General features: G+C 52.9%; 6 protein-coding genes across 6 annotated transcripts; 1 reads left to right on the top strand and 5 right to left on the bottom strand.

Annotated features, from left to right (window-relative positions):
* Nucleotides 1–377: 377 nt before the first annotated feature.
* NECHADRAFT_79010 (uncharacterized protein) lies at nt 378–1,907 on the bottom strand (the record flags this gene model as incomplete). The annotated part of the gene is made up of 3 exons (XM_003051641.1): nt 378–419; nt 521–1,749; nt 1,802–1,907. 3 exons carry the CDS (start codon nt 1,905–1,907, stop codon nt 378–380), a joined length of 1,377 nt encoding a protein of 458 aa, XP_003051687.1.
* A 1,364-nt stretch (nt 1,908–3,271) lies between these two features.
* CHR2117 (SNF2 family chromodomain-helicase DNA-binding protein) lies at nt 3,272–8,402 on the bottom strand (the record flags this gene model as incomplete). Its single annotated transcript, XM_003051640.1, has 6 exons — nt 3,272–3,407; nt 3,468–3,801; nt 4,054–7,716; nt 7,781–7,885; nt 7,914–7,944; nt 7,998–8,402. The coding sequence occupies 6 exons, from the start codon at nt 8,400–8,402 to the stop codon at nt 3,272–3,274; spliced, it is 4,674 nt and encodes a 1,557-aa protein (XP_003051686.1).
* A 5,253-nt stretch (nt 8,403–13,655) lies between these two features.
* NECHADRAFT_37667 (uncharacterized protein) lies at nt 13,656–16,244 on the bottom strand (the record flags this gene model as incomplete). Its single annotated transcript, XM_003051639.1, has 5 exons — nt 13,656–13,805; nt 13,861–14,625; nt 14,675–14,791; nt 14,840–16,042; nt 16,101–16,244. The coding sequence occupies 5 exons, from the start codon at nt 16,242–16,244 to the stop codon at nt 13,656–13,658; spliced, it is 2,379 nt and encodes a 792-aa protein (XP_003051685.1).
* Nucleotides 16,245–16,673: 429 nt separating this feature from the next.
* On the top strand, nt 16,674–18,645 carry NECHADRAFT_100052 (uncharacterized protein; the record flags this gene model as incomplete). The annotated part of the gene is made up of 2 exons (XM_003052091.1): nt 16,674–16,899; nt 16,958–18,645. 2 exons carry the CDS (start codon nt 16,674–16,676, stop codon nt 18,607–18,609), a joined length of 1,878 nt encoding a protein of 625 aa, XP_003052137.1. The 3' UTR covers nt 18,610–18,645.
* Nucleotides 18,646–18,798: 153 nt separating this feature from the next.
* Nucleotides 18,799–21,739, bottom strand: NECHADRAFT_38515 (uncharacterized protein; the record flags this gene model as incomplete). The annotated part of the gene is made up of 5 exons (XM_003051638.1): nt 18,799–19,343; nt 19,396–19,934; nt 19,987–20,567; nt 20,756–21,475; nt 21,554–21,739. The coding sequence occupies 5 exons, from the start codon at nt 21,737–21,739 to the stop codon at nt 18,799–18,801; spliced, it is 2,571 nt and encodes an 856-aa protein (XP_003051684.1).
* Nucleotides 21,740–24,378: 2,639 nt separating this feature from the next.
* NECHADRAFT_92678 (uncharacterized protein) lies at nt 24,379–25,992 on the bottom strand (the record flags this gene model as incomplete). Its single annotated transcript, XM_003051637.1, has 2 exons — nt 24,379–25,620; nt 25,675–25,992. 2 exons carry the CDS (start codon nt 25,990–25,992, stop codon nt 24,379–24,381), a joined length of 1,560 nt encoding a protein of 519 aa, XP_003051683.1.
* Between the last annotated feature and the right edge of the window lie 882 nt (nt 25,993–26,874).

Genomic DNA, 26,874 nt, shown 5'->3' with positions numbered 1-26,874 from the left:
TGTACTCGACAAATAGCTCAAGTGAATTAGGCAGGGCAACAACTTCTTGTCGACCCTTTTCAACTTGTCTCCAGGAGTCTTCATCACTAACTTCGTTCTCTTTGCAGGGTAAGAAACCCTGCGAAGCAGAGGTCGAAATGCTTGAAAGACGTGTTTCGTACGTCTCCGGGCTTATAATCTGGCTCAATCGAGATCCAACACTGGAGTTTCTGTCTGCGTCTGTCCCGACTGTTGAATGATGCAAGTTCTTAGACGATTGGAAAACTTGAGCCTTTGGTGTAGAATACCCACTGGCATCCTGATATTCGTCTGCTGGCGGTTGTTGAGGCTCCTGCGTAGACAAAGACCCGGACAAGGGCCCAGATAACGACAAAGGCTTAGAAAACGACAAAGACCTGGACAATGGCCTTGGTGAAGACCTAGACAAAGACGCAGGTGGAGAGTTTAGCGGAAGCTCAGGTGAAGGTATAGGTGAAGACGGAGGCTTGGGTGAAGACCTGAGTTCCGCACTGCTCTCAACCGTGTTGTGACTTGGAGCCGCCTCTTCCTCCTTTTCAGAACCATCCTTTCCGGCAGGGCTTCCCTGATGCGAAGAAAGAGATTCATCTGCCTGCTGTCCATGAGAGCTCAAGGTTTCAGTCCCATGCTCGGGAACAACCGTCTCGTCGCTGTCAGAGCCTTCAACCATCTCCCGCAATACTTCCGCCTGCTGCGTGAGAATCGACATTCCTGATACTGCAGCCGATGGTACAGTGCTCTCTAACGGATAGTTCATACGCTCTACCCCTTCCTTGATTATCCGGTTAATCTTGACCACCGCCAAGCGCTCCAACTCCAGAGAAAATCCCCTCTTCACCTCCTGGAGGCCACTGGATGGCAGTCTCCAGCCGGGGTAGATCCTCCCGTGGGTTCTTGGGATGCTGTACTTTCCGTGAAAGGCAATGAAGGCGTTGCAGAGATAGCAGGCATCCTTGTTGGAGGCAACTACCCTTGGAGGCGTCGGGCCCTTGTGTTGATCGAGATACCAGATGAGCTGCATTTCAGCATGAACTCTTGGATGACGCATCAGCGGGTCAATTTGGCTTTTATAGCACCTAGATTCGCTTCCAAGGTAACCCGAAAGCTCTTTGACCATCTTGGCAGTATTCCAACTCGTTCCGTGGTGAGCTTTCAGCTTATCCAGCATAGCCGGAAGACTAGGACGCTGTGCAACAGGATGCTGGACAAGTGTCGAGGAGTCCAATACCACGGGGAGTGTATTGGCCTGACGGGTACATTGATATCGCCTGGCGAGTTTCACCAGTGTCGTCGCTGCCCTTTTGTAGTTTCCCACTTTTCGTATCATGTTGAGAACCGCCTCGCATGTACTCGGGTCAGCACGCGGTTTCATGCCGTTCATATCCTTGAGAAGTATAGTTCCAACAGTCGGCATCTCGGAAAACTCGTAGCATACTTTAACAATAGACTCGAGGTCTTCGTCCCTAATTAACGCCCAAGTACCACCGATTGGAGGAGTGAATGCAGCCTGATACTTGACCAGCTCAGACATCAACTGGTTGCTCAGTGTCAGAAAGTTGGTACGATCCGCTCTCCGCGGAGACTGTTCGATTGCTGAGTTAATTTCTCTCAGGAATTTCTGAAATGTCGGCTTGTTCTCGGGGTTGATCATCCTGATTCTTGACAAGATCCGCCAGCGACACATCGACACGATGGCGCCAAACACATCGCTTTCAAGTTTCTCGCGAGAGCCTCGAGTTTATGTTAGGAGAAGGGGGCTCCCAGTGTGGCACTCTTGACTTACTCCTTGAGGCGTCTTTGAGTAGGGAAAAGACACTGTCAAAGCCCTCCTTCACCCATTCCAGATATGGCGATACAGGTCCAGGGCCTTTGGTGTTGGCAGCAACCATGACGACCAGTCCATGTCTTGTCTCCTCGACGCACACGGCTGTCACATTTCTAATGTCGTCCTTTATTCCAGACAATAATCCAAGAGTGGTCGTTAGGTGTTTCTCATCATTGAGAGAGATAGTCCAGCCAACGTCTGCCTCCTGATGCCGGGTCAGGTTCTTGTGAGGGTGCGATGCAACTTGTCCGAGATAGTAAAGAAGAGCAATGTTCTGGGCACAGTCTGCTTCTAAATCTATGCTGGGCATTTCCATCTCATCTCATGGTTCGAGTGTTCATGTTTGACGAAGGGGAGTTTCCCGCAGACCTTGGCTCATCCTTCATCAGACCCGAGCAAGTTTCAACCTTCCTGCAGCTTCCGCAGAGGTCCCAGCAGTCAATCATGATTGATTGCAAGCGCTTATCCGTCATTGTGAGCTGTGTGGTTGGCTCCGAGATACTGCGGGAGGCCGACCACGGTGACGAAAGGGCAACGATGCAGCACAAAACAGACCAGCAACAATTGATGCCCAACCCTTGTTGCAGCCAGTGATGGAAGGCATTTCTACAGTATAAATGCACTCTAAGCGTGTCCCAACCAGTGTACCAACCGCCACAGCCTAAGATTCTCCCCATCAACCCTTCATAATAGTAATCAACACTTGGTAGAGTTGTCAATATTCGGTCACCAGTCAAACAGTCAAGGACACAGTGATTTGTCATGTACTTTATAGCTTCAACCATATCTATGCCACCGAGCAGAAGCCTCTTGCTGGTCCTGCCCCTTTTTTTCCACAGGCCCTGTAAAACATCTTTCATCTAAGAACAAGGGCTCATTTGCATGCACCTGTACGCCTCGCCTCGCCTCGCCTCTGCTCTGCCTGCCTTTCATCCCTGGCAGTGAGCAGCCATTCATCGACCCTCTGTAGTTGGCCAGATCCATCACATCAGCTGTGAGTTAGATAGCCTACCTGCCTCTAGGTCGTGCTGCATGAAAAGAAGAAGAAAACAAGAAAAAGAAGACAGCCTACTCCGGTAAGAGAGACGCGAGGCATGCGAATTAGCAGCCAGGCAAGGCCTGTCCTCGTATGTATCAGTTTGGCCAAGCTTGGCCATATAGCATAGCATAGCAGCAGTGACAACTCCTTCCACCACAGGTCCTATAATGCAACGGGGTATGATCTCAGCCTCTCCGCTCCGCTTCACGTACTTGCGTGCAACATGATGCCATCCATCTGTACAACCAAACGCCAAAACCATGCTGAAAACAAACATGCTATGTTGAGTTGCTGTGAAACACAATTCACCTTCCCTTCGTAATCAAGTGTCTCTAAAGACCTGTCTGTCGTGCTGAGCTGAGGTCTCTTCTGAGAGATGAGACCATTCATTAGGCCCCGTTGGTCTTGTTCGAGCTGGAGCCGCCCTTGTTGCGAGAGTGCAGCGTACGATACATGTTGCTCAGTCGCTTGCCTGTCACGCTCTTGCTGGTGTCGTCGACTGGCCACAACGCTGCCAAAAAGTCCCTACATCAAGCATGTTAGTCCAGGTCGCAGGTCAGGCTGTATCAATGCAGCTGTACTCACCAAAAGTTGCTCTTGAGACCCTCGTCCGCAGCGGTAGCCGGCAATTTTTCGTCCAGGAATGTGCCAATAACTACCAGTTCCACTCCAAAGATGGAGGCTCGTTCCTTGCTTGACTTGACATTGTCCTTGGTGGTTGAGAGAATCTTTTCGAAATTTTCTCTGACGGGCTTCAGGAGGAACCAGATCATGGCATCGTTATCCTTATCCCTCTGGTCCTTGTTGTCACCGATTCGCCTAAGCTCATCCAGTCGACGAAGAGCCTTGGCTCGGCGCTCATCTTGAGGACGAGATTCTTGGGGTCGCTCGCGCACACGATCCCTATCGCGGTCACGCTCTCGCTCGCGGTCCCGGTCACGATCACGATCACGATCCCGCTCACGGTCACGGTCACGATCTCTGTCTCGCTCTCGCTCTCGCTCACGGTCGCGGTCACGGTCGCGTTCGCGATCATCACGATGCCGGTCGCCACGTCGTTCATCACGATGTCCGTGGCTGTGACGATGCTTCTCAGCTCTTCGGTCATCATCATCACGATGTCGACGCTTCTCAGCTCTGTCCCTATCGTCGCCGTGCTTGCCAGATCGACGGTGATCATCCAGCCGGCGATGCTTGGGGCTCCGGCTGTCCTCATGGGAAACATGCTTCCGCTTGTAGTCGGGCCTTGGAGTTCCACGCTCGTCGGTATAGCCGCGTGGCCGATGGTCGCCATGAGCATGATCCCGATCACGGTCACGATGTTTCTTGCTGACTTGGGGTGCAGGGGATGCAGTAGCACTTCCGCGGTGGCCATTGGCAAGATGACTCTTCTTGTTGTTTCGGTGGTGATTCTCCACGGCTCGCTGCACACTTCGATCGTTCGAGTGCTTCGCTTGCAGGACTGAGAGCAGGTATTCAGATCGGCGAACAAGATGTACTGCGCCAGGCGCCTTCATCTTGTCATTGGCCTTGCTACGCTCCTCCTTCTTCTCGACACGATGCTCTTCCAGGAAGAGCTTGTCCGTCATGTCCAGGTCAGGGTCGTCGCGAATCTGAGGCCAAGCACCAAAGCCGTGTCTGTCGATGCCAACCAGGAGCATGGCATCCTCCTTAGCACCCCATGAACAAGAATAGTTGGCAGCCTTGGTGGCGTCGGGAAGACGGAATGCTCGCCAGTCGCTGTGCCCGTTGATAACCTGTCGAAGAAGTTGAAGTTGCTTGGGCCGCTCGATGGCCGTCTCGGCATTGATCTTCTTTAGGTCGCCAAAGTCAATCAGAACAGCCTTGCGATCCTTCTTGGTGAGTGTCTTGCCAAGCCTCTTCTCTTCCTCCACCATGGTGATATAATTGTCATCAACAGCTTCCTTGGCTGCTTTGATGAATTCATCAAGAACCGACTTGACATAGTCTTGGTCTCTTTCCTTGAGCTTGGCCTCTCTGATGATCTCCTCACCGCGGTCGTCCATCGAGCCGAACCGGAAGTAGGCTTTGATGAGAAGACGCTGCTCCTTGTCTGTCAAAGGCCTCTTGGGGTCCGCGATCAGGGCCTGTCGCTCTTCCTCTTCCTTTTCTCGCTGTTCTTTCTGCCGTTTCTTAAACCGGTCAGCACGCTCAGTTTCCCTGTTGCGGCTCTTGACGACGGCTCTTCGGGGAGCACTCTCAGCCTTGACCTGGGCAAGATAGTCCTCGTGTCGCCGCTGTTCTTCGTCTGCCTTGATTTCGGCAAGCTTTTCAGCAGGAATAATCTGATCCCAGTCGAGATTAAGGTCGTCCACCTTGACATCCGTGATCTGCATGAAGTTGTCCCAATCAATGCCACCACTACTGAGGTTGATCTTGTCGTCAACCTTGGTCTTGGTGACTTCAGCGTTCTCCAGGATCGAGTCGATGTCGAGTTGCTCCAGGCGTTCTTGGTTGCCGCTCTGCTCAAACATCTTAGATGAACGCATCTTCAAGACCATCTGAATGTCTTCAGATGAAGAGGGCCCATCGACCTTGAGACCCTTCTTATTGAGCTCTTCTTTGAATGCAGCCTTGCCATCGTCCGTGACACCAGCCTGAATCGTCAGATACTCAAGCAGGAGCTTGTTGCGTGCTCGTTCAAGAACTTCTTCCTCGACTGTTTCCTTGGAAACAAGACGATAGATGTTCACGGGTCGCTTCTGACCGATACGGTGGGCTCTGGCCATGGCTTGCAAGTCGGCCTGTGGGTTCCAGTCGGAATCAAAGATGACAACAGTGTCGGCAGTCATCAGGTTGATACCTAGACCACCTGCTCTGGTCGAGAGAAGGAAGCAAAAGTCATCGCTGTCGTCGGCATTGAAATGATTGATGGCCATGCGTCGGGGTCCGGCTGCGATGGTTCCATCTAATCTCTGGAACTTGTACCCTCGTAGGGAGAGGTAGTCACCAAGAATGTCAAGCATCTTGACCATCTGGCTGAAAATTAAGACTCTGTGGCCGTCCTTCTTGAGCTTGGAGAGAAGCTGGTCAAGAAGCATCATCTTTCCACTGCTGGCAATCAAGCCCTTGATCTGGTCTTCGCGACGAACGCTGCCGGCGAGCACCTTTTCCTCGGCACCTGGGAACATATATGGATGGTTGCTGATCTTCTTGAGCTCCATCATGATGTTCAGCAAAGAGTTCTTGTGACCGTTGGTCGCATCACAGAGGGCAGTGTAGTTGCGAGTGAGGATGTTCTTGTAGTAGTCCAGTTGGACATCTGACAGCTCAACGCGGATGATCTTCTCAGTCTTGGGTGGAAGATCGGATTCGACAGTTTCTTTGGTTCTTCGCAAAATGAAAGGAGCAATGGCCTTGTGGAGTTGCTGAAGCTTTTCTTGCGCATCGTTGGCAGATAGAGAGTCAAGATCCTCATCAATGGCCACCTTGCCCGGGTTCAAGAAGTCGAGCAGGGCTGACAACTCGGCTAGGTTGTTTTGGATGGGTGTTCCGGTGATCAAGACCTTGCACGGGATACCAAAGCTCACCAAGCGGCTGTACAGTTGGGATTCACGGTTCTTGAGACGATGCGCCTCGTCGACGGCAAGGGTCTGCCACTTGATGGACTGCAAGAACTGCCAGTCCTGGAGGATGAACTCATACGAGGTGACCAGGATGTTGAACTTGGGCTTCTTCGGGTTGTTATCCACGAGAAGCTCGTGCTCGCGAATGATGTTTCGGGCATCTTCAGGTCCCAGATAAACGACGTAGTTAAGGTCTGGGGACCAGGTGTTGAAAGTATCACACCAGGCGGGGATGACACTGAGAGGAGCAACCACAAGTGAAGGTCCCTCCTGGTGGCGAGCGTTGCGCAGCCAGCTGAGGAATGACACGGTCTGGACTGTCTTGCCGAGACCCATCTCATCGGCGAGAATCACATTGTTACCTCTGCACCAGTTGAGGCAGAGGAAGTTAAGACCTCTCAGCTGGAACGACCGAAGTTCGCCGCCTACGATGTAGTCAGGCTGCTTTTCCAACTTGACCATCCTTGACCGTGAGTCGAGGCTGGTTTCCTTGCGGTCCGACTGCCATGAACGAGAGGCGCGGTCAAGGTATTGGTCAATCTGGTCCTGGAACATGTCGCTGATGTCCGCTGCAGCCTCCCAGGTGCACTCCTCGTAGGTGAGGCCCTTCCATTTGACAAGGTACTCGTCGCCGTCTTCACCGTCTCTTGTAGCAACCACTCGCTCAACCTTGATGTAATCCTCGTAGGCCTCGTCGTCTCGTTCGCGGTCAAGGAAGAACTGCTCCTTGGTCTCGGGAGGAATGTCGTCGCCAAAGCGGATGTCCAGCTCGTAGTCAACGAACTTCTTGAAGTAATTCTCGACCTTTCTAAATCCGCGAACATTGCGAAGGTCGTCGAGTGTTTCCCAGGTGTCATGCAAGTGAGACTTGCCCTGCCATTTGATGAAGTATTCAAAATCACCTTTGGTCATGTCATAGGTCAAGTCCTGCCCGTTTATCGGGCGATACCGCACTACTTTTTCCACGTATGGGGAATCGTCGACATAGTCAACGACGTAGTTGGAAGGGGCGAGGTCATCCTCGTCTTCTTCTTCGTCAAAGTCGCTCTCTTCATAAGCTCCTTGTTGTACCTGCGCGGCGCGACGACTTGACCAGCGCTTTTCGGCGTATGCGAGAGAGGGCTGGGCCTCGCGTTGCAGCCGAGCCTTCTTCTGAAGACTCTTGGCGCGCGCGCCGCCGTATGTGTCTGAGTCGGAGTCGGAGTCGTTTGTTGACGCTCGTAATGTTGGTGTACCTATCTTGGAAGCTGGATGACCGTGTTAGTCCGAGTCGCAACGATCGAGTAGAATCAGGAGAAAGGGGGTGCTTACAAGGAAGGGATGTTTCTACACGTCGTCGTTTGACCGTACGACGGCTGACGGGAGGTTCGGATTCGGAGTCATCGGACTCGACCTGTCGCGACTTGGTCAATAACGCTCCTCGAGATAGATTCGGGATGACTACGTACGATTTTACGTTGTTCTCGAGGTCGAGTCTGCAAGTGCCGGTCAGCCAAGAAGATGGCGGTGAAAATTTTTCGCTTCTTACACTTCGTCTCAATCCATAGAGTTCTGGATTGGCCTTGATATACTCGTCCTCCTCAATGGGCACTTTGCGTTTCGAGGCTCTGTTCGAGTCTGTGGAGCTGGCGCGGTCCTCAACCGCGTCGTCATTCTGAGATGGCAGGCTCTCCTCCATGTCAAAGTCACCGTCCTCGGACGCGTTGTCCTCGCTGGAAGGTTCACTCTCTGACATATGTGTGTCGTCCTGTGCCATATTCGAGGTCTCGTTCACATCGTCCGAGGGTGACGGTGATGGATGGTCAAGCGTATGATCGTGGACATCAGGGGAGTCGCTATCGGTTGCGTTGTCGCCTGTATCGAACGACATGCTGATTTGATTATCTGGAGATAAATGTCCATTGGAAGGACCCCCAAAAGTAGGGGTGGACATCATGATGGCGATGGCAGAGGCTACCTGCTATGAGACGCGACGATGTTAGCCAATGTTCTGGGCCAGCAGGTGCGGTTGAGGGATTAACGGAACGAGGCGACTCTGGCGACCCAGGAACGGTGCCAAAAGCGCCCGGAAACGCGAACAACGATGGAGATGGTTCACTTGTCGCATCCCGCGTGCGTTGTAGATGGCAAGGCTGATGAAAACCCGACATCGCAATTGGGAAGCCTGGGTGGCCACGGTGTCGGGTACGGGGTCGCAGGGGCATCCGAATGAGCGAGAAGCATCGAATCCATCAAAGGGAAGCACGGTATCGCTTATATACGACTCTATGGGAGCAATATCGCGATGGAGATGGCAGGAGTCGAGGCGGGATCGACAACAGGCGACGGGCCAGCAAGCCAGCAAGGCGGCAGCGGCAAGGGGGAAGCGGGAAGGATGAGGGAAACTTACAAGTCATTAAAGAATGACATCCAGGCGGCAACCAACATCTAGATGTATCGGAAGCTTCACCGGGGGTGCTTGGCGGGATCGGAGGACGGAACGGGGGTAACGTGGGTGAAGAGGTGACGGGCGGATTCTCAGAATGCGAGGCAGGAAAAGAAGTCGAGAGGTCCGAAAAGGCAGGGCCACTCTTGTCCTAATTGGGTGATGGTCTGGGGTGGGTGCGTATCACGTGACCCATTCCCGTCATGCGAACAACCGGACGACCTTGAAAGCTCCCGACGTAGTACAGTGAATACAAGGGATCTTTGGCTTTTCACGGCAATATGCAGGGCCAGGTTGTTTAATGTCGCGTTTAACATTGTATCCTTTGGCGTTCTAACTTTTCTTCTCACTTTCTTGTTGAGGCGTTCGTATCTTCACAAGGAGGCTTCGAGGACCGGCCAATCATAGCGCAACACCATCACCCTAAATTTTGACAGAAACGGTAAATGGAAATTCCTGTGGTTGAGAAAACTCTTAATCGTTTGTTACAGGATATTTCCTTGTTTGAGAACCATGCGTTTCGTCTCTTGTTTGCTTCGAGGAGGCTTGTGGTTTGTGGCAGGCTGCCATCAGGGTATGTATTGACACTGTTTGGGTTTGTCACTTTGTGTCAGATAAAAGACTATTTGGGGCCCAAAGATGGAGCACTTCAGCGTGGTCACTGCCCGCCCCGGGGAAGTTTACAGTGATTGGCGTTGCCCTATGTTTATGGGGAAGCCCTGTTTGGCCTAGAATGTAATGATCTGTCTGTTTCCATCAATGTTGCTGCCGTTGTTCCCCGAGCTCAGGAAGTCATCAGCAATGTGCCTCATCAGCTCGCCTGATTTTCAAGCCCCCTCTCGCATTCTACTGAGGTATCGATGGCTACATAGGTAAGTACAATATGCGGTCAGATCAGAATTGATCACGTGGTTTTATGTTGCTTGGTTCCTCTGACATGCTCAACACGTGAGGTGCGATTTCTTACACCCATGTGCATGCAACCCTAGAGTTAAACAACGAGCACATCCAAGTGCGCAAGTCAAGCATGTCTCAGGAGATGCTAGTTACCAATACAACATTTACAGTTTCTATACACTTGAGAAATCATTAATCAATGCCCTATTTTACGATCGGAAGATGTTCCAGTGTTGGTTTGAATACTTGATCCCTACTTTACGGCTTGAGCGTGGTCTGGTCTAACAAGCTTTGCTACTGTATTGAGTCACAATTCTGACCACCAACCCATAGTGTTAGTTCAAGTATGCAGTAAGCAGCTGCCTGAGCAACACGATAGACACAATATCAAAAACCGAAGACAACCATCTCCAACTCGGCCAGGGCGGATGCTGATGCACGGGTGTTCGCAGGTATCCCTTGTCCACCTCAACCTTTGGGCAACGTCATAGGTAGCTGGAGCCCAACTCTCATCCACTGTAGCCCCCTTGCCAGGGCGAAGCAACCGCCGCCGCCTCCCACACAAAATCGGCTCCCAAGACCCACAGCCCTGGACGACTCACAGGGCACGGATTACCACCACACGAACCTGGAACTCCCGTCGGGTTGACCTGTGATCTTTTCTCCTTCTTCTTTATCCTCTGCTGTCCGTAAAGGAATCTCGAATAGTGCCTGCGTGCCATCGTCTCCTGCGCGCGAGAGATCCCCCCGTCTTCTCCGTCTTTGGAGCTCGAGCTCGACCTTGCTTGTCCCACTTTCTCCCACACACACAAAAAAAATCCACCCCCCACCAACTTGAACTTGGATTGGAAGTTTTTCGTGCTCGTCGTCAGTCGCAACAATGTCGGACAAGCTTACACGGTATGTGCGGCTGGATGAGGAGGAATAACTCGATATAAGGGACAAGATCACAATGACTGACATGCCAATCCAACAGTATCGCCATCGTCAACAGCGACAAGGTCCGTCCACGATCGCCTCCCTCAAGCCAAACACGCTTTTTTGCCCCACCAAAGAAATTCTGACCCCTCCTTTTAGTGTCGCCCGCGAAAATGTCGTCAAGAGTGCAAAAAGTCGTGTCCCGTCGTCCGTAGCGGAAAGCTCTGCATCGAAGTCGCTCCCGAGTCTCGCCTCGCCTTCATCTCCGAGTCGCTCTGCATCGGTTGTGGTATCTGCCCCAAGAAGTGCCCCTTCGACGCCATCACCATCATCAACCTGCCCACCAACCTCGAGAGCCAGGTCACCCACCGCTATGGCCCTAACAGCTTCAAGTTGCATCGCCTGCCGATGCCCCGACCGGGACAGGTTCTGGGTCTTGTCGGAACCAACGGTATTGGCAAGAGTACCGCTCTCAAGATTCTGAGCGGAAAGCTCAAGCCCAACTTGGGCCGACACGACAACCCCCCCGACTGGGAGGACGTCATCAAGCACTTCCGTGGCTCCGAGCTGCAGAGTATGTAACGGCGCAGACGTTTCAGTTGTTATTCTTGCTGACCCCACAAATAGACTACTTCACCAAGCTTCTGGAGGATGACCTCAAGGCCGTCGTCAAGCCCCAGTATGTGGACCAGATCCCCAAGGCTGTCAGGGGCCCCAAGAAGAGCGTGCGATTCCTGATTGAGAGCCGTGCCACGTCGGGCAACATGGAAGAGGTCGCCAACGTCCTGGAGCTGAACCACATCATGGACCGAGATGTCAACCTCCTCTCTGGTGGTGAGCTTCAGCGTTTTGCCATCGGAACTGTTGCTGTCCAGAAGGCCGATGTCTACATGTTCGACGAGCCCTCTTCTTACCTCGATGTCAAGCAGCGACTGAGTGCTGCCTCGATCATTCGCTCTCTCCTCCGAGACGACGACTACGTCATTGTCGTCGAGCACGATCTGTCTGTTCTTGACTACCTCTCCGACTACATCTGCGTCTTGTACGGTCGCCCCGCCATTTACGGTGTCGTTACCCTGCCCTACTCTGTCCGTGAGGGTATCAACATCTTCCTTGATGGTCACATCCCCACCGAGAACTTGCGATTCCGTGACGAGTCCCTAACTTTCCGTGTCGCCGAGGGTACCGACGACTTTGCCATCGACAAGTCCCGCGCCTTTACCTACCCCAAGATGGAGAAGACTCTCGGAAACTTCAAGCTCAACATTGACGCTGGTGACTTTACCGACTCGGAGATTATCGTCATGATGGGTGAGAACGGTACCGGAAAGACCACCTTCTGCCGTCTCTTGGCCGGTGCCCTCAAGCCTGACAGCAAGAAGTCGGTGCCTGAGATGAGAATCAGCATGAAGCCCCAGACCATCACCCCCAAGTTCGACGGTACTGTCCGCCAGCTCTTCTTCAAGAAGATCAAGCAGGCCTTCCTGTCTCCTCAATTCCAGACCGATGTCGTCAAGCCCCTCAAGCTCGACGACTTTATTGACCAGGAAGTCAAGAACCTGTCCGGTGGTGAATTGCAGCGTGTCGCCATTGTCCTTGCCCTCGGTATCCCCGCTGATATCTACCTGATCGACGAGCCTTCTGCCTACCTCGATTCTGAGCAGCGTATCATTGCCTCGCGAGTCATCAAGCGATTCATCATGCACTCCAAGAAGACTGCCTTTATTGTTGAGCACGATTTCATCATGGCTACTTATCTCGCCGACCGTGTCATTGTCTTTGACGGTCAGCCCGGTATCGACTCTCATGCCAACAAGCCCGAGTCCCTCCTCACTGGCTGCAACACCTTCTTGAAGAACCTCGACGTCACCTTCCGTCGTGATCCTACCAACTACCGACCTCGTATCAACAAGAACGGATCTCAGCTCGACCAGGAGCAGAAGATGGGTGGCAACTACGTGAGTTTATCTCTACCACTAATATCTTGCGCATAACAACTAACAAGCATCTACAGTTCTTCCTCGAGGAGAATCCCGATCAGAGCTAAAGGGCGTTAACAAGGAGATCTTTCCTCCCCTTGATGGTGCATCTCCCGGCGTTTGGGGCGTTCAAAACGGAAATGGGAAAAAGCAGCGCGGGGGCGGGCATGTTCGGGTTTTGGGAATAGACGACGACCACGGCGTCGGCGAGGATGACGATCCTGATGGATAACGACGGCGACGGCAGCGTATCCCCTGTTGTCTGGTCCTACGAAGAAGAGCCGGTCTCGCCGGAGAGCAGTTTTGTTTTTTGATCTTTTTGTACTTGTCGTTTCTTATTGCCTGACTCTTCAAGGTCCTTGATCGAGGACTTTAAAGAGTACACGGCATGGGCGAGACCGGACTGCTTCGTAGACTGAGGGACAATGGATCAAGTAGGATCACTGCCGTCTTGGGTTTCCTACCTCGCGGGAAACAACCCCAGAAGAAAGATGGCTGTCAGTTAGTTTTACCATATTCACAATAACAACAGAAAAATTGGATCGTCAAAGAGGCAACCCATCAAGTATAACAATTGTTGATGTCCTAACTATCACTACCTGAATCCTATCATCTATCCATCCATCCAAGCAACTCCGCCACTACCCATAGGTGTTTTTTTTTACGCATATAAACTCACAGACCAAAATACCTAAAAGAAGGAAAAGGAAAAAAAGAGGATGATTGGGAGAGACACATACTGGCCAGACAAGAATTGTGCTTGTGTGTGCTTGTGCTTGTAGGGGAAGCAACGTGGTCGCCATCTGTTTCCACCGCTGCGGCACCGGGCGGCCATGGCGACGAGAAGCCGCAAGCCTGTACTCGAGAGAGTCATCTCGCCCAACAGACAGACGTGCCGGGGGATTGACGGTGCCGGTACGTACTAGGAATGAGTGCAGGTGCATGCCAGTCGAGCCCCGTGTTTACTTTAATCCTCCTCAATCTCGCCCTCCTCGCTTCCGGAATGGACGTCCTTGGATGGGGGTGGAGGTGTCTTTTTGCGAGGGCGCTCTTCAACAACGCGCGGCTCAGCACGCGGTGGAGGAGTACGCTCCCTTGATCGATCTCTTCTCAATCGCTGTAATCCGTGTCAACTATCAATGCCTTCTAGTTGTTCAGTGGAGCCTTCGTACCTTGGAGTCTCGCGAGTCGCGGCGAGTGTAGTCGTCTTCGTCATCAGGACGTCGGCGTCGAGAACCTGATGGGCGCTCATCATAAGGAAGCTCATCATACGAACCTCGGTCAATACGTCGGCGATACAGCCTCTCGCGCTCGTCTTCCCGGTCTCTCCGCTCACGCTCGTAGTGGCCATCGTCATCGCGACGTGAGCGAGAGTGACGGTCGTAGTCTCGGTCTCGTTCTCGCTCCCGATCGCGCTCCCGTTCCCGTTCGCGGCGTGGCGGCGGCGATAGGCGACCTCGGTCAGATCCCAAAAGGCCTTCTGCCATGGTCGATTTCCGATGGTTACGCTCTCGCTCAGCAATGGCCTTGCGTCTGTCCGCTTCGTAGGCATCTGGCTCCGGACTGCGACTACGTCGAGAACCACGTCCACCGCTTCGATGAGATCGCTCACCTCTGGATCGGTCCCTCTCGCGACGGTGCAAGTCCCGCTCGCTAGACATGCGATCACGCCGTCGGTAGCTTCGGTCTGCTTCCTCTTCCTTTTCTCGAAGCCGTCGAATGTGCTTGTCAAAGGCGCTTCGTCGAGCGTCCTCGGAAGTAATGGCCTGGAACTCGTCTGATTTGAGAAGTCGAGGTCGTACCTTGTCATACGTGTCATTCGAAGTGATGGGTGGTTCCATGCGCTTCATGTACGCGCGCAGATCGTCAACGGCTCTACGTTGATGGCGCTCAGAGTGGCGATCGTCGTCCCGCTTGGATGAGCGTTTCTCGCGTAGCTACCACGTGTGAGTCTGGATACAGGAGCAGATAGGCAAGTATACTTACTCGATCAAAAATGAGTTTGAGAATATCGGGTTCAATGTTAGCAGTCCGTCGATCATCGTTCATGATGGAGAGGAACTCGTCAAAATCGCTCGTAGGCGTGAGATCAAACCGCTTGTCCTGAAAGTTGTTAGAACGGCAAGATGGAATAATTCGTCGATTACTCACTTCCAAAACGTCGAGCACGTCATTCCTGGGTACGCGCAAACCGCGCTCTTCGTCTTCGACAATATCCCAGAACAGCTCCTGAGGAGTCGAGCCAGCTTGACCAAGCATGTTGAGGTATCGTTCGTCTTTCTCAATATGAGGGAAGATCTGGCTCCATTTCGTGCCGGCGTTGATCTTGCCATCTCGGCGAAGCTCACCGAGGAGAGCCTTGAACGCATCTCGCGCCTTACGCTCCTTGCGAAACTTCTTGTTCTTCTCCTCCTGTTTGGTGTCGTTGAACTTGCGCTCCAGGGCCTTCATATGGTTTTGAAAGGCAGTCAAGATGTCAAACTTGGTGAGAGCCTGGTACTTCTCGTCATTCTGAAAGGGCGGGGTGGATGAGATGATACCTTGAGCATCAGCCCAGCGAGTGTACGGTTCCAGGTTGAGCTTGGGCAAAAGATCAATAAGTCCGTCCATAGCGTTCTTCCTCTGGGATGTCTGCTGCTCGGCGTGCGCCTTCTTAAGCCCGATGATGTACTCTTCAAACAGCTGACGACGTTCACCCTCGTCGCTGGTAGAACGGAAAATGGTCTCGCCTTCGATGATGGGGCGGGCAGTCTTCCAGCGGGTGTAGTGAACGATCTCGGGATGCCTCTTAAGCATAGTCTCGAAGTCAGCCCGGAGCTTCGTTAACCTTTCCTTGGCGCGCTCCTTGTCCTGAATGACCATGTCCTGACAATACTTATCGAACGCGGCCTTTCGATCCTTGGGATCCTTGATGGCGCGGAACTGAGGATCTCGGGCAGTTGCTCGGATACCCTGCTCCCAGGTCCAATCTGGCTGGACCCCACTTCGTCGCAGGAGCTTGGTGAAGGCAGCCTCAGCCTCCTCAGCCGTTGCATATTCGGGGTCATTGGTGGCGGGGACAAAAGCCTGGACCTTGGGATCGTTTCCGTACGTGATCTGTCGGGACTCGGGATAGACGTCGCGCTGGTCGCGATGCTGGTCGTAGCCGTGAGAGTATCCGCCACCACCACCGGCGCTGGCGGGAGGCGTGTAGGGAGTCGCGGAAGCTGGGGTCGCGGGCTTGCTCGTTGCGCCGAGCGCGTTCTTATAAACGTCGGGCATTTCCCATGAGCTCTGCTTCGTCTCAGTATTATACCAGTACTTTCGACCTCCCTCCGCCGTGTACTCCTTCCAGGGTTGGTTCGCAAGGGCGCGCTTGAAACAACATGTTAGCATGACAGCGCACAACATAGAACAGAATGGACAATCTAACCTCGGCCGAGCTCATCATATCCTCAGGCTTGGTCCATTGAGTGACCTTGGTAGTCGCATTGTAGTAGTAGGCTCGTCCATCGGGGGTATGGTGCTCTTGCCAAGCCGAGGCAGGCTGGCTGTAGGGAGAGCCGTAACCGTTCATCGTGAGGCTAGGGCGACGTCGCGCGAGAGGGATAAGGCGATGATCGAATAGTTGCGAAAAATGCGACGCGTCTCGAGTGAAGCGACTGTGCGCCAAGCTTCTCCCTCCGTCAAGAGCGATGGCAATGGTGTTGAGGGTTGGAGTCGCGATTGTCGAAATTAGAGGCTGTTTGCTGGAGCCACAACTTTTTGGTGCACGGACCAGACGTTGAGCTTGAGTGATTACCTAATCAATTTCATCTGAGGACCACGTCGGTCTATGTAACAACAAAGGGGGTGTAACCAACGTCTTGACTTACACGGCTGGTCCGACGAACGGAGTGGAAAGGTGTAATTCGAGAAGGAGGCAAAATACTAAAAGTTCAATATTTGGTTGAATCTTTCAGTCAGTTGCAAAAAGTCTCACCCCCCGGGGCCCCTCGCCGCCACCATGTCCGACTCGGAAGCAACCCTGGAGCCAGAGTTCGAGGCTGACTCTCTCACCAACTTTGGCACCAAACTCATTTCTGATCCCACTACTGACTTTGCGGAGCAATCGCAACTCACATACCTTGTACCTTCAGAGACTAATCTGGATTTGGAGTCGGCTTTCAGAGATCTTGAGCCGGGAAAGTCAATACTCGACTCACTAGAGCGTCGGGACTCTTTGTTCTTTGGTGAGCTATTCGTTGTACCTCTGGTCTTAGACACCCTGTCACTGACTCTTGTGACTAGATGAAACGGTTGATATACTTCTACTCTTGAGAACACCATGGAAAGATGAAGCATCACTCCGGTCCCACCTCAACCGGCTAGTGATATCAGTTGAGGCTCAGGTGGTCAATAGCAAGACCCATGGCCGGGATAATTCTGTATCAGAGACCATCTTCTCAGGCACAGTTCCGGATATCAACGACCCCTTCATCATCGTTGATGAAGATGAGGATGAAGACGACGACGACGACGATGATGATGAAGAGGATGATGAAGACGAAGAGAGCGATGACGAGACCAACCCAACCGTTAAACATGTCTACGCCGTATGGAAACTACCCGTCTTTCTAGGTCGGCCTCGCGCACGTGTCTCTACGCCATCCGTCATTTTCACCGCCTCCGCAAGCCTCAAACCCGATGTCTCAGCCGATCTCGACGGGCGAGGGAGCGGTTATCTCCAGAGCGGAGTTCCCTCGGGCTTCAACCTCCTCGAGTCCTTTGGCAACGACGTCGCCCTCGGCGGTGCCAAGCCTCGCCTCTCCGCCCTTCGGGTGTCAAGGGTCGCGCCCGTCACGGGCTCTCAGGACCTCACCAAGCATATCCGTGCACTACCTCAGGTCGAGCACAAGATCTTTCCCGTCGTGCATACCCGGATTCGCTTTTCGCGGCCAACTACGGCACCGACCAGTGCTGCTTTGATTGCTCTGCTCGAGGTTGACTTTACGGCTCATTTCGAGTGTGAGATTTCATTAGACAAGATCGACTTGTCTATCCATGATGCTACTGTCGAGAGCCTCAATGAGGACGCGGGCATGGAACTACCGCTTAGCTGTGTGTCCCACGACCATATCACATTCTTCTATCGCATTGCTCCCCGAGAGTACGACGTTTCACCAAAGAATCCCATGCGAGACCTGGATATTTCCATTTCAGCTACCGCCCAAGTTGTCCCTAGCCGCTGCACTCCTCGTTTGACAATGACATGGACAACCCATCTCGACTTTACCCTCCCTGTTAATCCTGGCTACGGCACGTCTACGACTGGGACGGGTATTGTTCGCTCCCACCGCCCCTCGCAGCTCTCCATAACCGGTCAAGCTGTGCAACACCTCAAGTCTCCATCCATCATTCGCCCGGATGCCTTGCCTGCCCTCGAAGCTGCTACAGCCAACACAGATATCCCAGTTCCAGAGCTCGGCATCACTATGACCTTCACCGGTCCGTCCGAACCTGTGCATCCCGGCGAAGTCTTCTCCTGGACCGTCTACGTTGTCAACCGTATCACGGAGAAGAACCAGCTACCCCCTCGCAAGCTGGCCCTGGTCGCAGTTCCTAAGCGCCGAAGAACTGAGCTACGTATGACACGTCCTCCTTCCGTAGGGGGCCGACGACGTGGCGAGAAGGACATCGCGGATGCCGTCACTGATGAGAATGTGCTGCATGCACTGCAAAAGAATGCCCTTGTCGAGTCTACCGATATCGTATGCCTCAGCGCCGATACTCGAGTTGGACCGCTTGTACCAGGCGCTTGTCACGTTGTCGAGCTTCAGTTCCTTGCTCTGCAGGAGGGCGTCGTGGGCTTGGAAGCAATTCGTGTGGTGGATTTGGGATCAAATGAGCACGTCGATATTAGAGACCTGCCTACCATGCTTGTAGAACCAGCTGCAGCATGAGATACTGGAAATAATGTACAAGTCTCTGTCTTTGACTACCATACTGGTATGATGCATGTCATATCTCAAATGTCGTTATCCATACCGGAATCTTGCCACGTGCCTAACGCCATCTAATGCTATATCCCTCGGGCCTTTATATCGTATGCGCCGAATGAAAACACCGCTGTAACATGCTCCATAAACAACTCATAACAGGTCATCCATGTCATCGTCCCATCCCAATTGCTGGTAAATCGACACTGGCTTTGCGGGCGCAATGTTCTGATCCTCGACGTTGTTGCTCCTTGACGTAGCCTTTACGGGCGTAGCCAATATTCCTTCATCTCTCGATGGTGTAAAATTGACACTTCGGTTTTGTTCTCTGGGTGCGAAAAGATCTGCTGCCGATACATTCCTCCTCTCCATTAGCGGCGATGAAGGCGGGAACGGCAAGACATCCTCCTCTTTGGTAGGTCGGCGCAGAAAGTTTGAGCCACCTTTTGTTGGTGTATCCCCAATTCTTTCAAAGTCTGGGGTTGGGCTTCGGCGGAAAGCGTCTTGGTGACCTGGACGTAGGCCCGTGGACGGAATCATAGAGGGCATGCTTGAAGGGGGAATGACCTCCTCAGTGCCCATCATGTGTACATCTACATTCTCAGACTTTGATGCAAATACATCCCTGAACCGATTGTTTGCTGGCGTAGCCTTGACAACTGAAGCGCCAAGGGAGCTCCGGACAGGCTTTCTGACTTCTAGAAGTTGTTAGCATGCCCCAATAGAATAACAAGGTAGTTGTAGACTCACTCTTTGCCGAAAGACTGACAGTCGCTCGGCGTTCTGCCGCTTCAGCTAATGCCTTACCAACAACCTCACGGTTGGGTTTCCTCAAAGATGAGATAGCATCCTTCAACTCTGCTTCGACTTGGGCCTTCTTGCTGGCTCTTGCATCCTGCAGGTTGGACATGCTGCTGCTCCGGGAGAGTAGCCCGCCTCTCCTGTTCAAGAGATCAGGCTCAGCCTTGAGTCCTGACTTGATTGCTGCAGAATCGCTCGCTTCCCGCTTGATTCCTGGTAGAGAGGTGGACGTTGCGGAACGCATAAGAGCAATCATGTTGCTGGGCCCTCTTGACACACTTCGTCGAGACTGTTGCTCTGTTGAGAGCGCTCTTTGCAGCGTTCTTGTTGGCTTACCAGGTGTAGGACGCTTGGTGACTGCGCCTGGTCTCTGATCACGTTTGCTTGACGATCGCTTCAAGGACCTGGACTTGGAAGGCTTTACGATAACAGGACCGCCCAATTTTCGATTGATCGAGTCACACAGCTCGGGAAGTCGGTGGGAGAAGCTACTCAAGTTAGACACTGCATAACCCAAGATCACAATGTTGATAAACTTACAATGGCACAATAATGTCCACACAAAAGTCTTTGAGAGGCTCCGACGAGGCCTTCTGTCGAGGCTGACCATCTTGGGCCTGGGAGACCTGAGAATCCTCGAGAATCAACTGTTCGTCTGAGGCGGTGGACTGCCAGATGGTCAAGCGATCGGCATGCACATCTACCAAGACAGGCAGATTGTGCTTGTTCCGCTTCTTCGCAGGAGGAGCCGCCATATCGTTTTGAGATTCCGCGGCACCAGGCAAGGGCGGCAATTGGCTATCTTCAGCATCCTCGGCAGGTTTTAATGGGGTCAATGCGATGATCTCGAGGATGAGGATCATCTGAAGTTGGGTTTCTCGGGTGCGTAGCATCGAAGTCAGCGACTTTATCTGCTGAATGGGCACATCGAACTCGTCCTCCTTCAACTCAGGCTTGTTTGCAGCCCACCACTTTCTGATATGCTCGTCTTCATGTGGATAGAGGCCGGACTTGCCAATCTTCATCTTCTTGGGTCTGCGTTTCTTCTTGCGTCCTTCGTCAGAGCTATCAATGGTCGTCTTCAGTTTGGAGATGAGTTCAGGGACAGTGTCGCGGTACTTCTTGTCGATTTGTACCGTGGTCAGGACCAGACCTTTGAGGAATTCGATCAGGTCGCCCATATCCAAGCTGGACTCGAGATCAAGGTGGAAAGCAGAACGAGCCCGGGAGAGTGGTCCTTTGGCAAAGTAGGCGAGCGAGCCCTAGACACGTTAGCTGTAGATCGAGGCCGAAAACTAAGTGTTCGTACCATGGACTTGTACAACGTGTCGAAGTACTGCGCTCGGAGAGCATCAAATATCTCATCGGCAGTTTGTTGCGGAGGAGGCTCCTCGGGGTTGGCCGAGACTGAAGACACTGCTGGCTTGGCATTCTCGGTTGGTATCGCTGCAAGTTCCTCCTTCATGAGGACTGGCGATGGTAGCTTCGGTTCCAGGGGAACGGCAGCGTCCGATTTTCCATCAAGCCTCTCAGATTCTGCCATTGTCGAAACAGATTGTGACCTTGGTCTCTTTCTAACTAGAGACTGAATGGCCTCAATGGCAGCCCGTTTCATCTTTTGGTCCTTGTGCAGTTGTGGCGTCGTGATGGCCGAGGATGCGGGTTGACCCTGGGATTCGAGTTTGACGGGCGACCGCAGGCGCTCGAGGCAAACAGCGGAGGCATCCTTGGCCAATTCTTCCAAATTTATCCAAGAACCCAATCTGAACACAACGTACAATCCATTCTCCTGTCGTTCAAGGGCGTAGACAGCGCGGCTGGACTCCTTTCTGGCAAGGAGGACCACTGGGACCGAGCCCATGCGGCTTTCCAGGTCGAGGATTTTTACATGGGCTTCATAGAATCGGTGTGAAGATAGATCGATGTTGGAGGCATGAATATCGATACATGATAACGGAAGATGCTGGCGAGGTAGGACCATCAACGGGTGGAGGACGCGAGGTTGAATGTGCAGGTTTGGGGGATGTGGCTGTCGATGACGATCAGCATGTCTGTGTACACAGCAGGTACCCGAGTATTAGCAAAAACAAACACTTGGGACACGTACCTTGAGAGCAATTGAGGGCTTTAAAAGATGCTCCATGGTGACAGAGTCGGCCCTCTTCCTCTTGCGCTGCTCAGGAGAACGGAGCTCATCTTTCTGATTCGAGCTTCCCTCGGAGCTTGGCGTCAAAATCCTCGACCGCGGCGGACGCGACGACGCGTCTGTGCCAACGAGGGCGGAAGAGGACATGGACACGGCAGTGTGATCATTCGACGCGGGCCATTTGAAAGTATGTAGAGCTCAAAGAATACGTTAGAATATACAAGCGCGACCGTGAGACCGACAAAGCTGCTGTTGTTGTGATAAAGGGATGCTATCGTGAGCTGTTATGTTAAAGTGGTTTCTCTGGCGCGTGCGCGGTTGTGCCACGAGCGGAGCGGAGCGGGAGGATTTTGGGCGGTGACGTCGGGTTTGGCAGGTGCCCGTGTTTTCGGTTGCCTGCAGTCGCGTCCAGTCGCACTGCGTCCGGGTGGCTACAGTTGACAGGTCGCTTACGATAGGCTCTACAACCACTGAAGACCGCTAAAGACTAAGCGCCCAGACGCTGCAGACCACATTGGCTCTGAACAAGTGCATCAAGACATGGATAAACATTCTCAAACTTGGAATCATGCAATTTCTAATGCATATTATTTTCAGGCATATTTATTAATAGACCTGTCAGTGAACAATATGCAAAGGCCATCCCTGCAAGTCCTGTCAATGGATGTCTAGGACACGCCTTTTGACAGCCCTGGTGCAGCTCAAACCGAAACAATGGCAGTCTACCCACCTAGGTACCTATCCAATTTCAAACTGAGACAGGATAAAGGGTTTCTATCAGTAGTTTGGAGATCTTTTCTAGGGCGAGTATATTCATTCTAGGACATGACAGGATACTGGTTCAACATCCATTCACACTCAGCTCCGTGTCAGACCCCAGGTGTCCGTCTTGACATGGAAACTCTTGGTCCAAGGTCTTCCAGCATTCCAGTCCTTTAGTTGAACCAGTAATGCGAGAGGAACGGATAAAAAACCGCCCACTTGGGTAATAAAGAGAGTTCAAGAATCCAGTTTGGGAGCTTGACGAGTTTTCGTGATTGTCTCCCTCAACAGCTAGTTACCAGCACACTCCCAAGATCTTTTCATCACACACCAATCTGCCAAGGATATCAATCTCGATCGGGAGACCCGTTCGCCCACAATCCCCGCCTAGAGACTTCATGATCCTCACGATATCCACATTGTCGTGCTAGCTGGATAGCTTGTAGCCACAGCCCTTTAAGTCGTCCCGTCCTGGTTGGCTCATCTAGAGCCCCACGCGTTGATGCAAGGGACGCTTCAGCAAAGTTGGCCGTCCCTTGCGTTAGTTGGGCGATGCTCATCCAGGGCAGACTCTGTTGGAAGGAAAGGAAAAAAACCGTCAGCCTCTAAAGCGTATCTATTTAACCGAAGGCCGTTTTTGATCATCGTTCGGTGTGCCGTCAAAGTTTTTTCTATTCAAGATGACAAACAAACACCTTTCAAAGCCGAGCAATGCAAGTGGCTTGTTGCGCGATATGCATCATCTCCAAGGGGCGAAACCGGTTTGTCTGTCAGCTCAGCCTGGCCAAGAAACAGAAAAATATTTTCTGACGCGACCTTGGCCAAATCTCGTTTATTGCACCCACAGTTACCCTCGATCGGTAATCTCAACCGCCCTTGATCGATCCGGCACAATCCCCAGTACTTGCAGTGTCGATCCCCCGCGGGCTCCATCCTTCCCTTCCTTTCCCATCCCTTCCCATTGCAGGACCAAGAAACTTGGCTGCCCTGGGTGGGGCCTTGTCCGGGGTGGGTCGCCGAGGTTCCCGGTCCCCCCCCTCCACTCGCTCGGTTTGTCCCGTTCGGAGTGTGACCGGGTCCCCGGCTGTACGACAATGGACGGGCGTTGCGACACCTGCTTCCAATTCATCTTCATTAGACTTTATCGACTGTCGCCTGTCCACCCGGCTTCTCCTCCCGTTCCTGTTTAGGACGGGCGACCTGATGGGAAAGGAATGTGCTGCACCACCACGAGAATCGTAGAGTTTGAGGCTTGGCCCGAATTCTCGCGCCGTCGCGGTTGGACCTGAGTGCCGTCGTTTGTCGTCCGTTTAACCTCGACTCTATCTCCTGTTGGTGGCTTCAAGTGAACGTTAGGGGGATCGCACAACAAGTCTCCCCCGATGAACCATCCAGTGATCATGTTACCTTCTGTGACATCACCGGTGGATCATTGTAGATGAGGTCACATGGATTCTTTTTAGCTTTGGAAACGTTTTGTCTTGATTGGATTTGTCTTTTTTAGGGCTCTATTCTGCTGGCTGCTGGCCCTCTAACAGTCCTGGCATCCGTATGTCGTTACTCTCCAGATGAGACTCGACGAGGCTGCCTCTGCCCGCAGTCTCCAACTTGTGAGCTGGCGCTCTATCTGTCACATCCTCTCATGAAATGTTTTTCCACAAAGCTTCCCAAGTCATCCCGTTATGCTCCCCTATGTTCAACCCAGAGCGCCGACCTGTACCGTCCTCCCATTACATTAGGGTATGATGCCTTTTTATGTTCATTCGTGAAATACCAGAAGACAGAGACAAATAGAAAGTGGATGGGGGTCGATAGCAGCAACAATGGCCATCATCGATTGATATGGAAGCTAGACAAGGAACACCCAGTCCGTATTGTACAATCTCCCATCGAGAAACATGAATGGATATCGCTATAATGCAAAAATTGATAAAATCACAGTCCGCTGGTGATAAGTGGCGTGTGCGTTCGTGTACGTATGTTTGAGGTAGGTGGTGTAAGGAGATGGTTGCTTCTTCGGCTCGTTATGTGAAGCTCGACGGTGTCATGTTCATGAACTGCACATTCTGCTGGCCTGGCGAGGAGTGTGCTGAGGCAGAAGCATCGTCGGACCAGTTATACTCGGCGTTACCACCAGCGAAGCCAAAGTAGGCGGGTCCCATCTGGGCACCATAGGAAGGTGTCTGAGGCTGACTAGAACAGTTGTTGGAAAGGTAGTTGGGCACTTGGCCCGATGCCCCAGGCATGTCAAAGTCGTGGGGGAAACCACCCAGTCCAGGAGTAACCAGAGGCTCGTCTGATACTGCAACCTCATATGCTGAGTCGGCGTTGTAGAGGTTGTCCATGACACCAGGTGTGGTGGGTGGTGTTCGAAGAGTTGGGTCGTGAAGGGCGAGATCCATAGGATACTTCTCCTCATATGCTACCGTGCTGGATGGTGTGGCCTCACACAATCCTTGCTGAGTTGTGACAACAGGTGTGTTGGGAGTGGGCGGTGCGATCGTTGTAGCTCCCGTGAAGTTAGGAGAACGGTTGAGCTGCAGGAGCATGTCGGGGTTGCGATCAAAGTATGGGCTTCGAGGTCCACCTGAGGGTTTACTGATGCGACCAACTCCTGTAGCCGAAGCAACACGGCGAATCGAGTTGCCGACGTCTGCCCTTCTTCCCATGTCGACCCCGGTTCTAGGGGCACATGCCGAGTAGCTGCGAGAAGCATTGATAGCAAGCTGAGGGGGTCGTCGGTTTCGTCGAGAGGCAATGTCCATTGCGGGTGACGGCTTCAGCGGCGCCATGGCCTGGGCGACCTCGTTGACGGCAAGGTTGCTGTTGGTATATAGATACTGCTCCTGCACAGGAGATGCGGATAGTCTGCTAGGGACGGGGAAGCACTGCTGTGGCAGGCAAGGGGTGGGCTCATCCTCCTCGTTAGGCACAATCAGTTGAGGATACTGACCATAGCTAGAGGCCGAGACAGGTTCGGGAGTCGCCTTGGCAGAAACACCCAGGGGCGAGCTAGCACCGAAATCCGACTGACTGGCATCGGTCTCGCTGTCATGCTCTGGTGTGGACAGGTCTGTAGGTCCAGCCTTGACAGGACGTTGCACGGGGAAGGGGGCGCTCGAGACAACTCGATCGCACCGCCGCTCATCGTCAGAGTAGACACCGGCTTCGTTGGAAGCCTTCTCCTTCTCCATCTTCTGCTTGGCAGCATATTCACGGATGTTCTTCTCCTTCTTTTCCCGTGCTCGCCGGTTCTGGAACCAGTTCTGTCATCATGTTAGCCATGGATGGATCTTGTTGGAAGGACTCAGGTAACAAACGTTGATGCGGGCATTGTCGACTCTCATGGACTCGGCCAGGGCCTTCTTGGTGCTGCTGTTGGGCTTGTGGTTCTTCTGGAACTCTGCCTCGAGGATCTCGACCTCTTCCTTGGAGAGGCGAGGCTTTGTCTCAGTTGTCCTAGACATCTGGTGATGATGGAGGAGGTGACCTTGGTGGGCATTGTACAGCTCCATCGACTCCGGGAGGTAAGCGGCATAACTGGGCAGCTGCTGAGAATATCTGGGGTATTGGTTGGCAGCACCGTGGTAGCCCCAGCCAGCCCATTGGGGCTGATGGTAGGAACCCATGTTCTCCATCATGGGCTACTTGTGTGGAATGTGGGAAGTAGACTGGTGGTGGTGGTTGGAATGAGGGTTCAGTCCCGCGTGGGATCGTCTTGGTCGAGACCTGTTTGGCCTATGAAGCGTCGATGGAGATTGAACGAGTGGCGGATTGGATCCGGTCAACTTCAAGCAAAGAATGACTTGGTGAGAGCAAGACGTTGGATGATATCAAAGAGACAAAAAGAGTGAAGATGTCGTAGGTGATCGGAGGTGGTTGAGAGTGGTGGATTCGGGTCGTCTTTTGAATAGGCGCTGTTGGATGTCAAGTGGGCCTGGGCAAGCGAGAAGGGTACCGCAATGGTGAGACAAAGCTCACTTAAAACTGCCCTCTTAAGGATGAAGTAGACGAAGGAGGTCTTTGGTCGGAAGGGAAAACAGTCATGGAGGATGGGACGGGCGTGGGAGGGTAAAAGAATGAAAGACATGTACGCGTTGCGGACGCCGGAGCTACACACACAGCACACAGCCAGCCTGGGCCTTGGAAACACCGGTAGTCATCTGGCCCCGTCATGACGGTCTGCGAGATGGCGTGTGGGTTCGCACCCGAGTGAACTGGGGTGGAGGAGAGCAATCAGACCCCTGGATCCCAACCACAGACCGTGGCCGGGGGAGGAGATCACATCCGCCATCGCGGCGAGGGCTTCGGTACAGGGAGTACCCAGGAGAGCTCCAGCCCAAGGTCTCCTCAAGGGCAGAGTCGCAGCGGCTCCACGCTCAGGGTACCGGCGGGAGGGTACACACAGCAGTCCTCAACAGTCCGGGCGCGACGCTCTGGCCAGGTACCTCGGGAAACTTGGGTTCCAGGTCCCAAGCTGGAGGCTCGTCGTCAAGCTCATCCCTGCTTTCAACCCCTGT

Source organism: Fusarium vanettenii (genome assembly GCF_000151355.1).
Source record: "Fusarium vanettenii 77-13-4 chromosome 4 genomic scaffold NECHAsca_3_chr4_2_0, whole genome shotgun sequence".
NCBI classification, from domain to species: Eukaryota; Fungi; Ascomycota; class Sordariomycetes; order Hypocreales; family Nectriaceae; genus Fusarium; species Fusarium vanettenii.
This window is presented reverse-complemented; position numbering and strand designations above follow the sequence as displayed.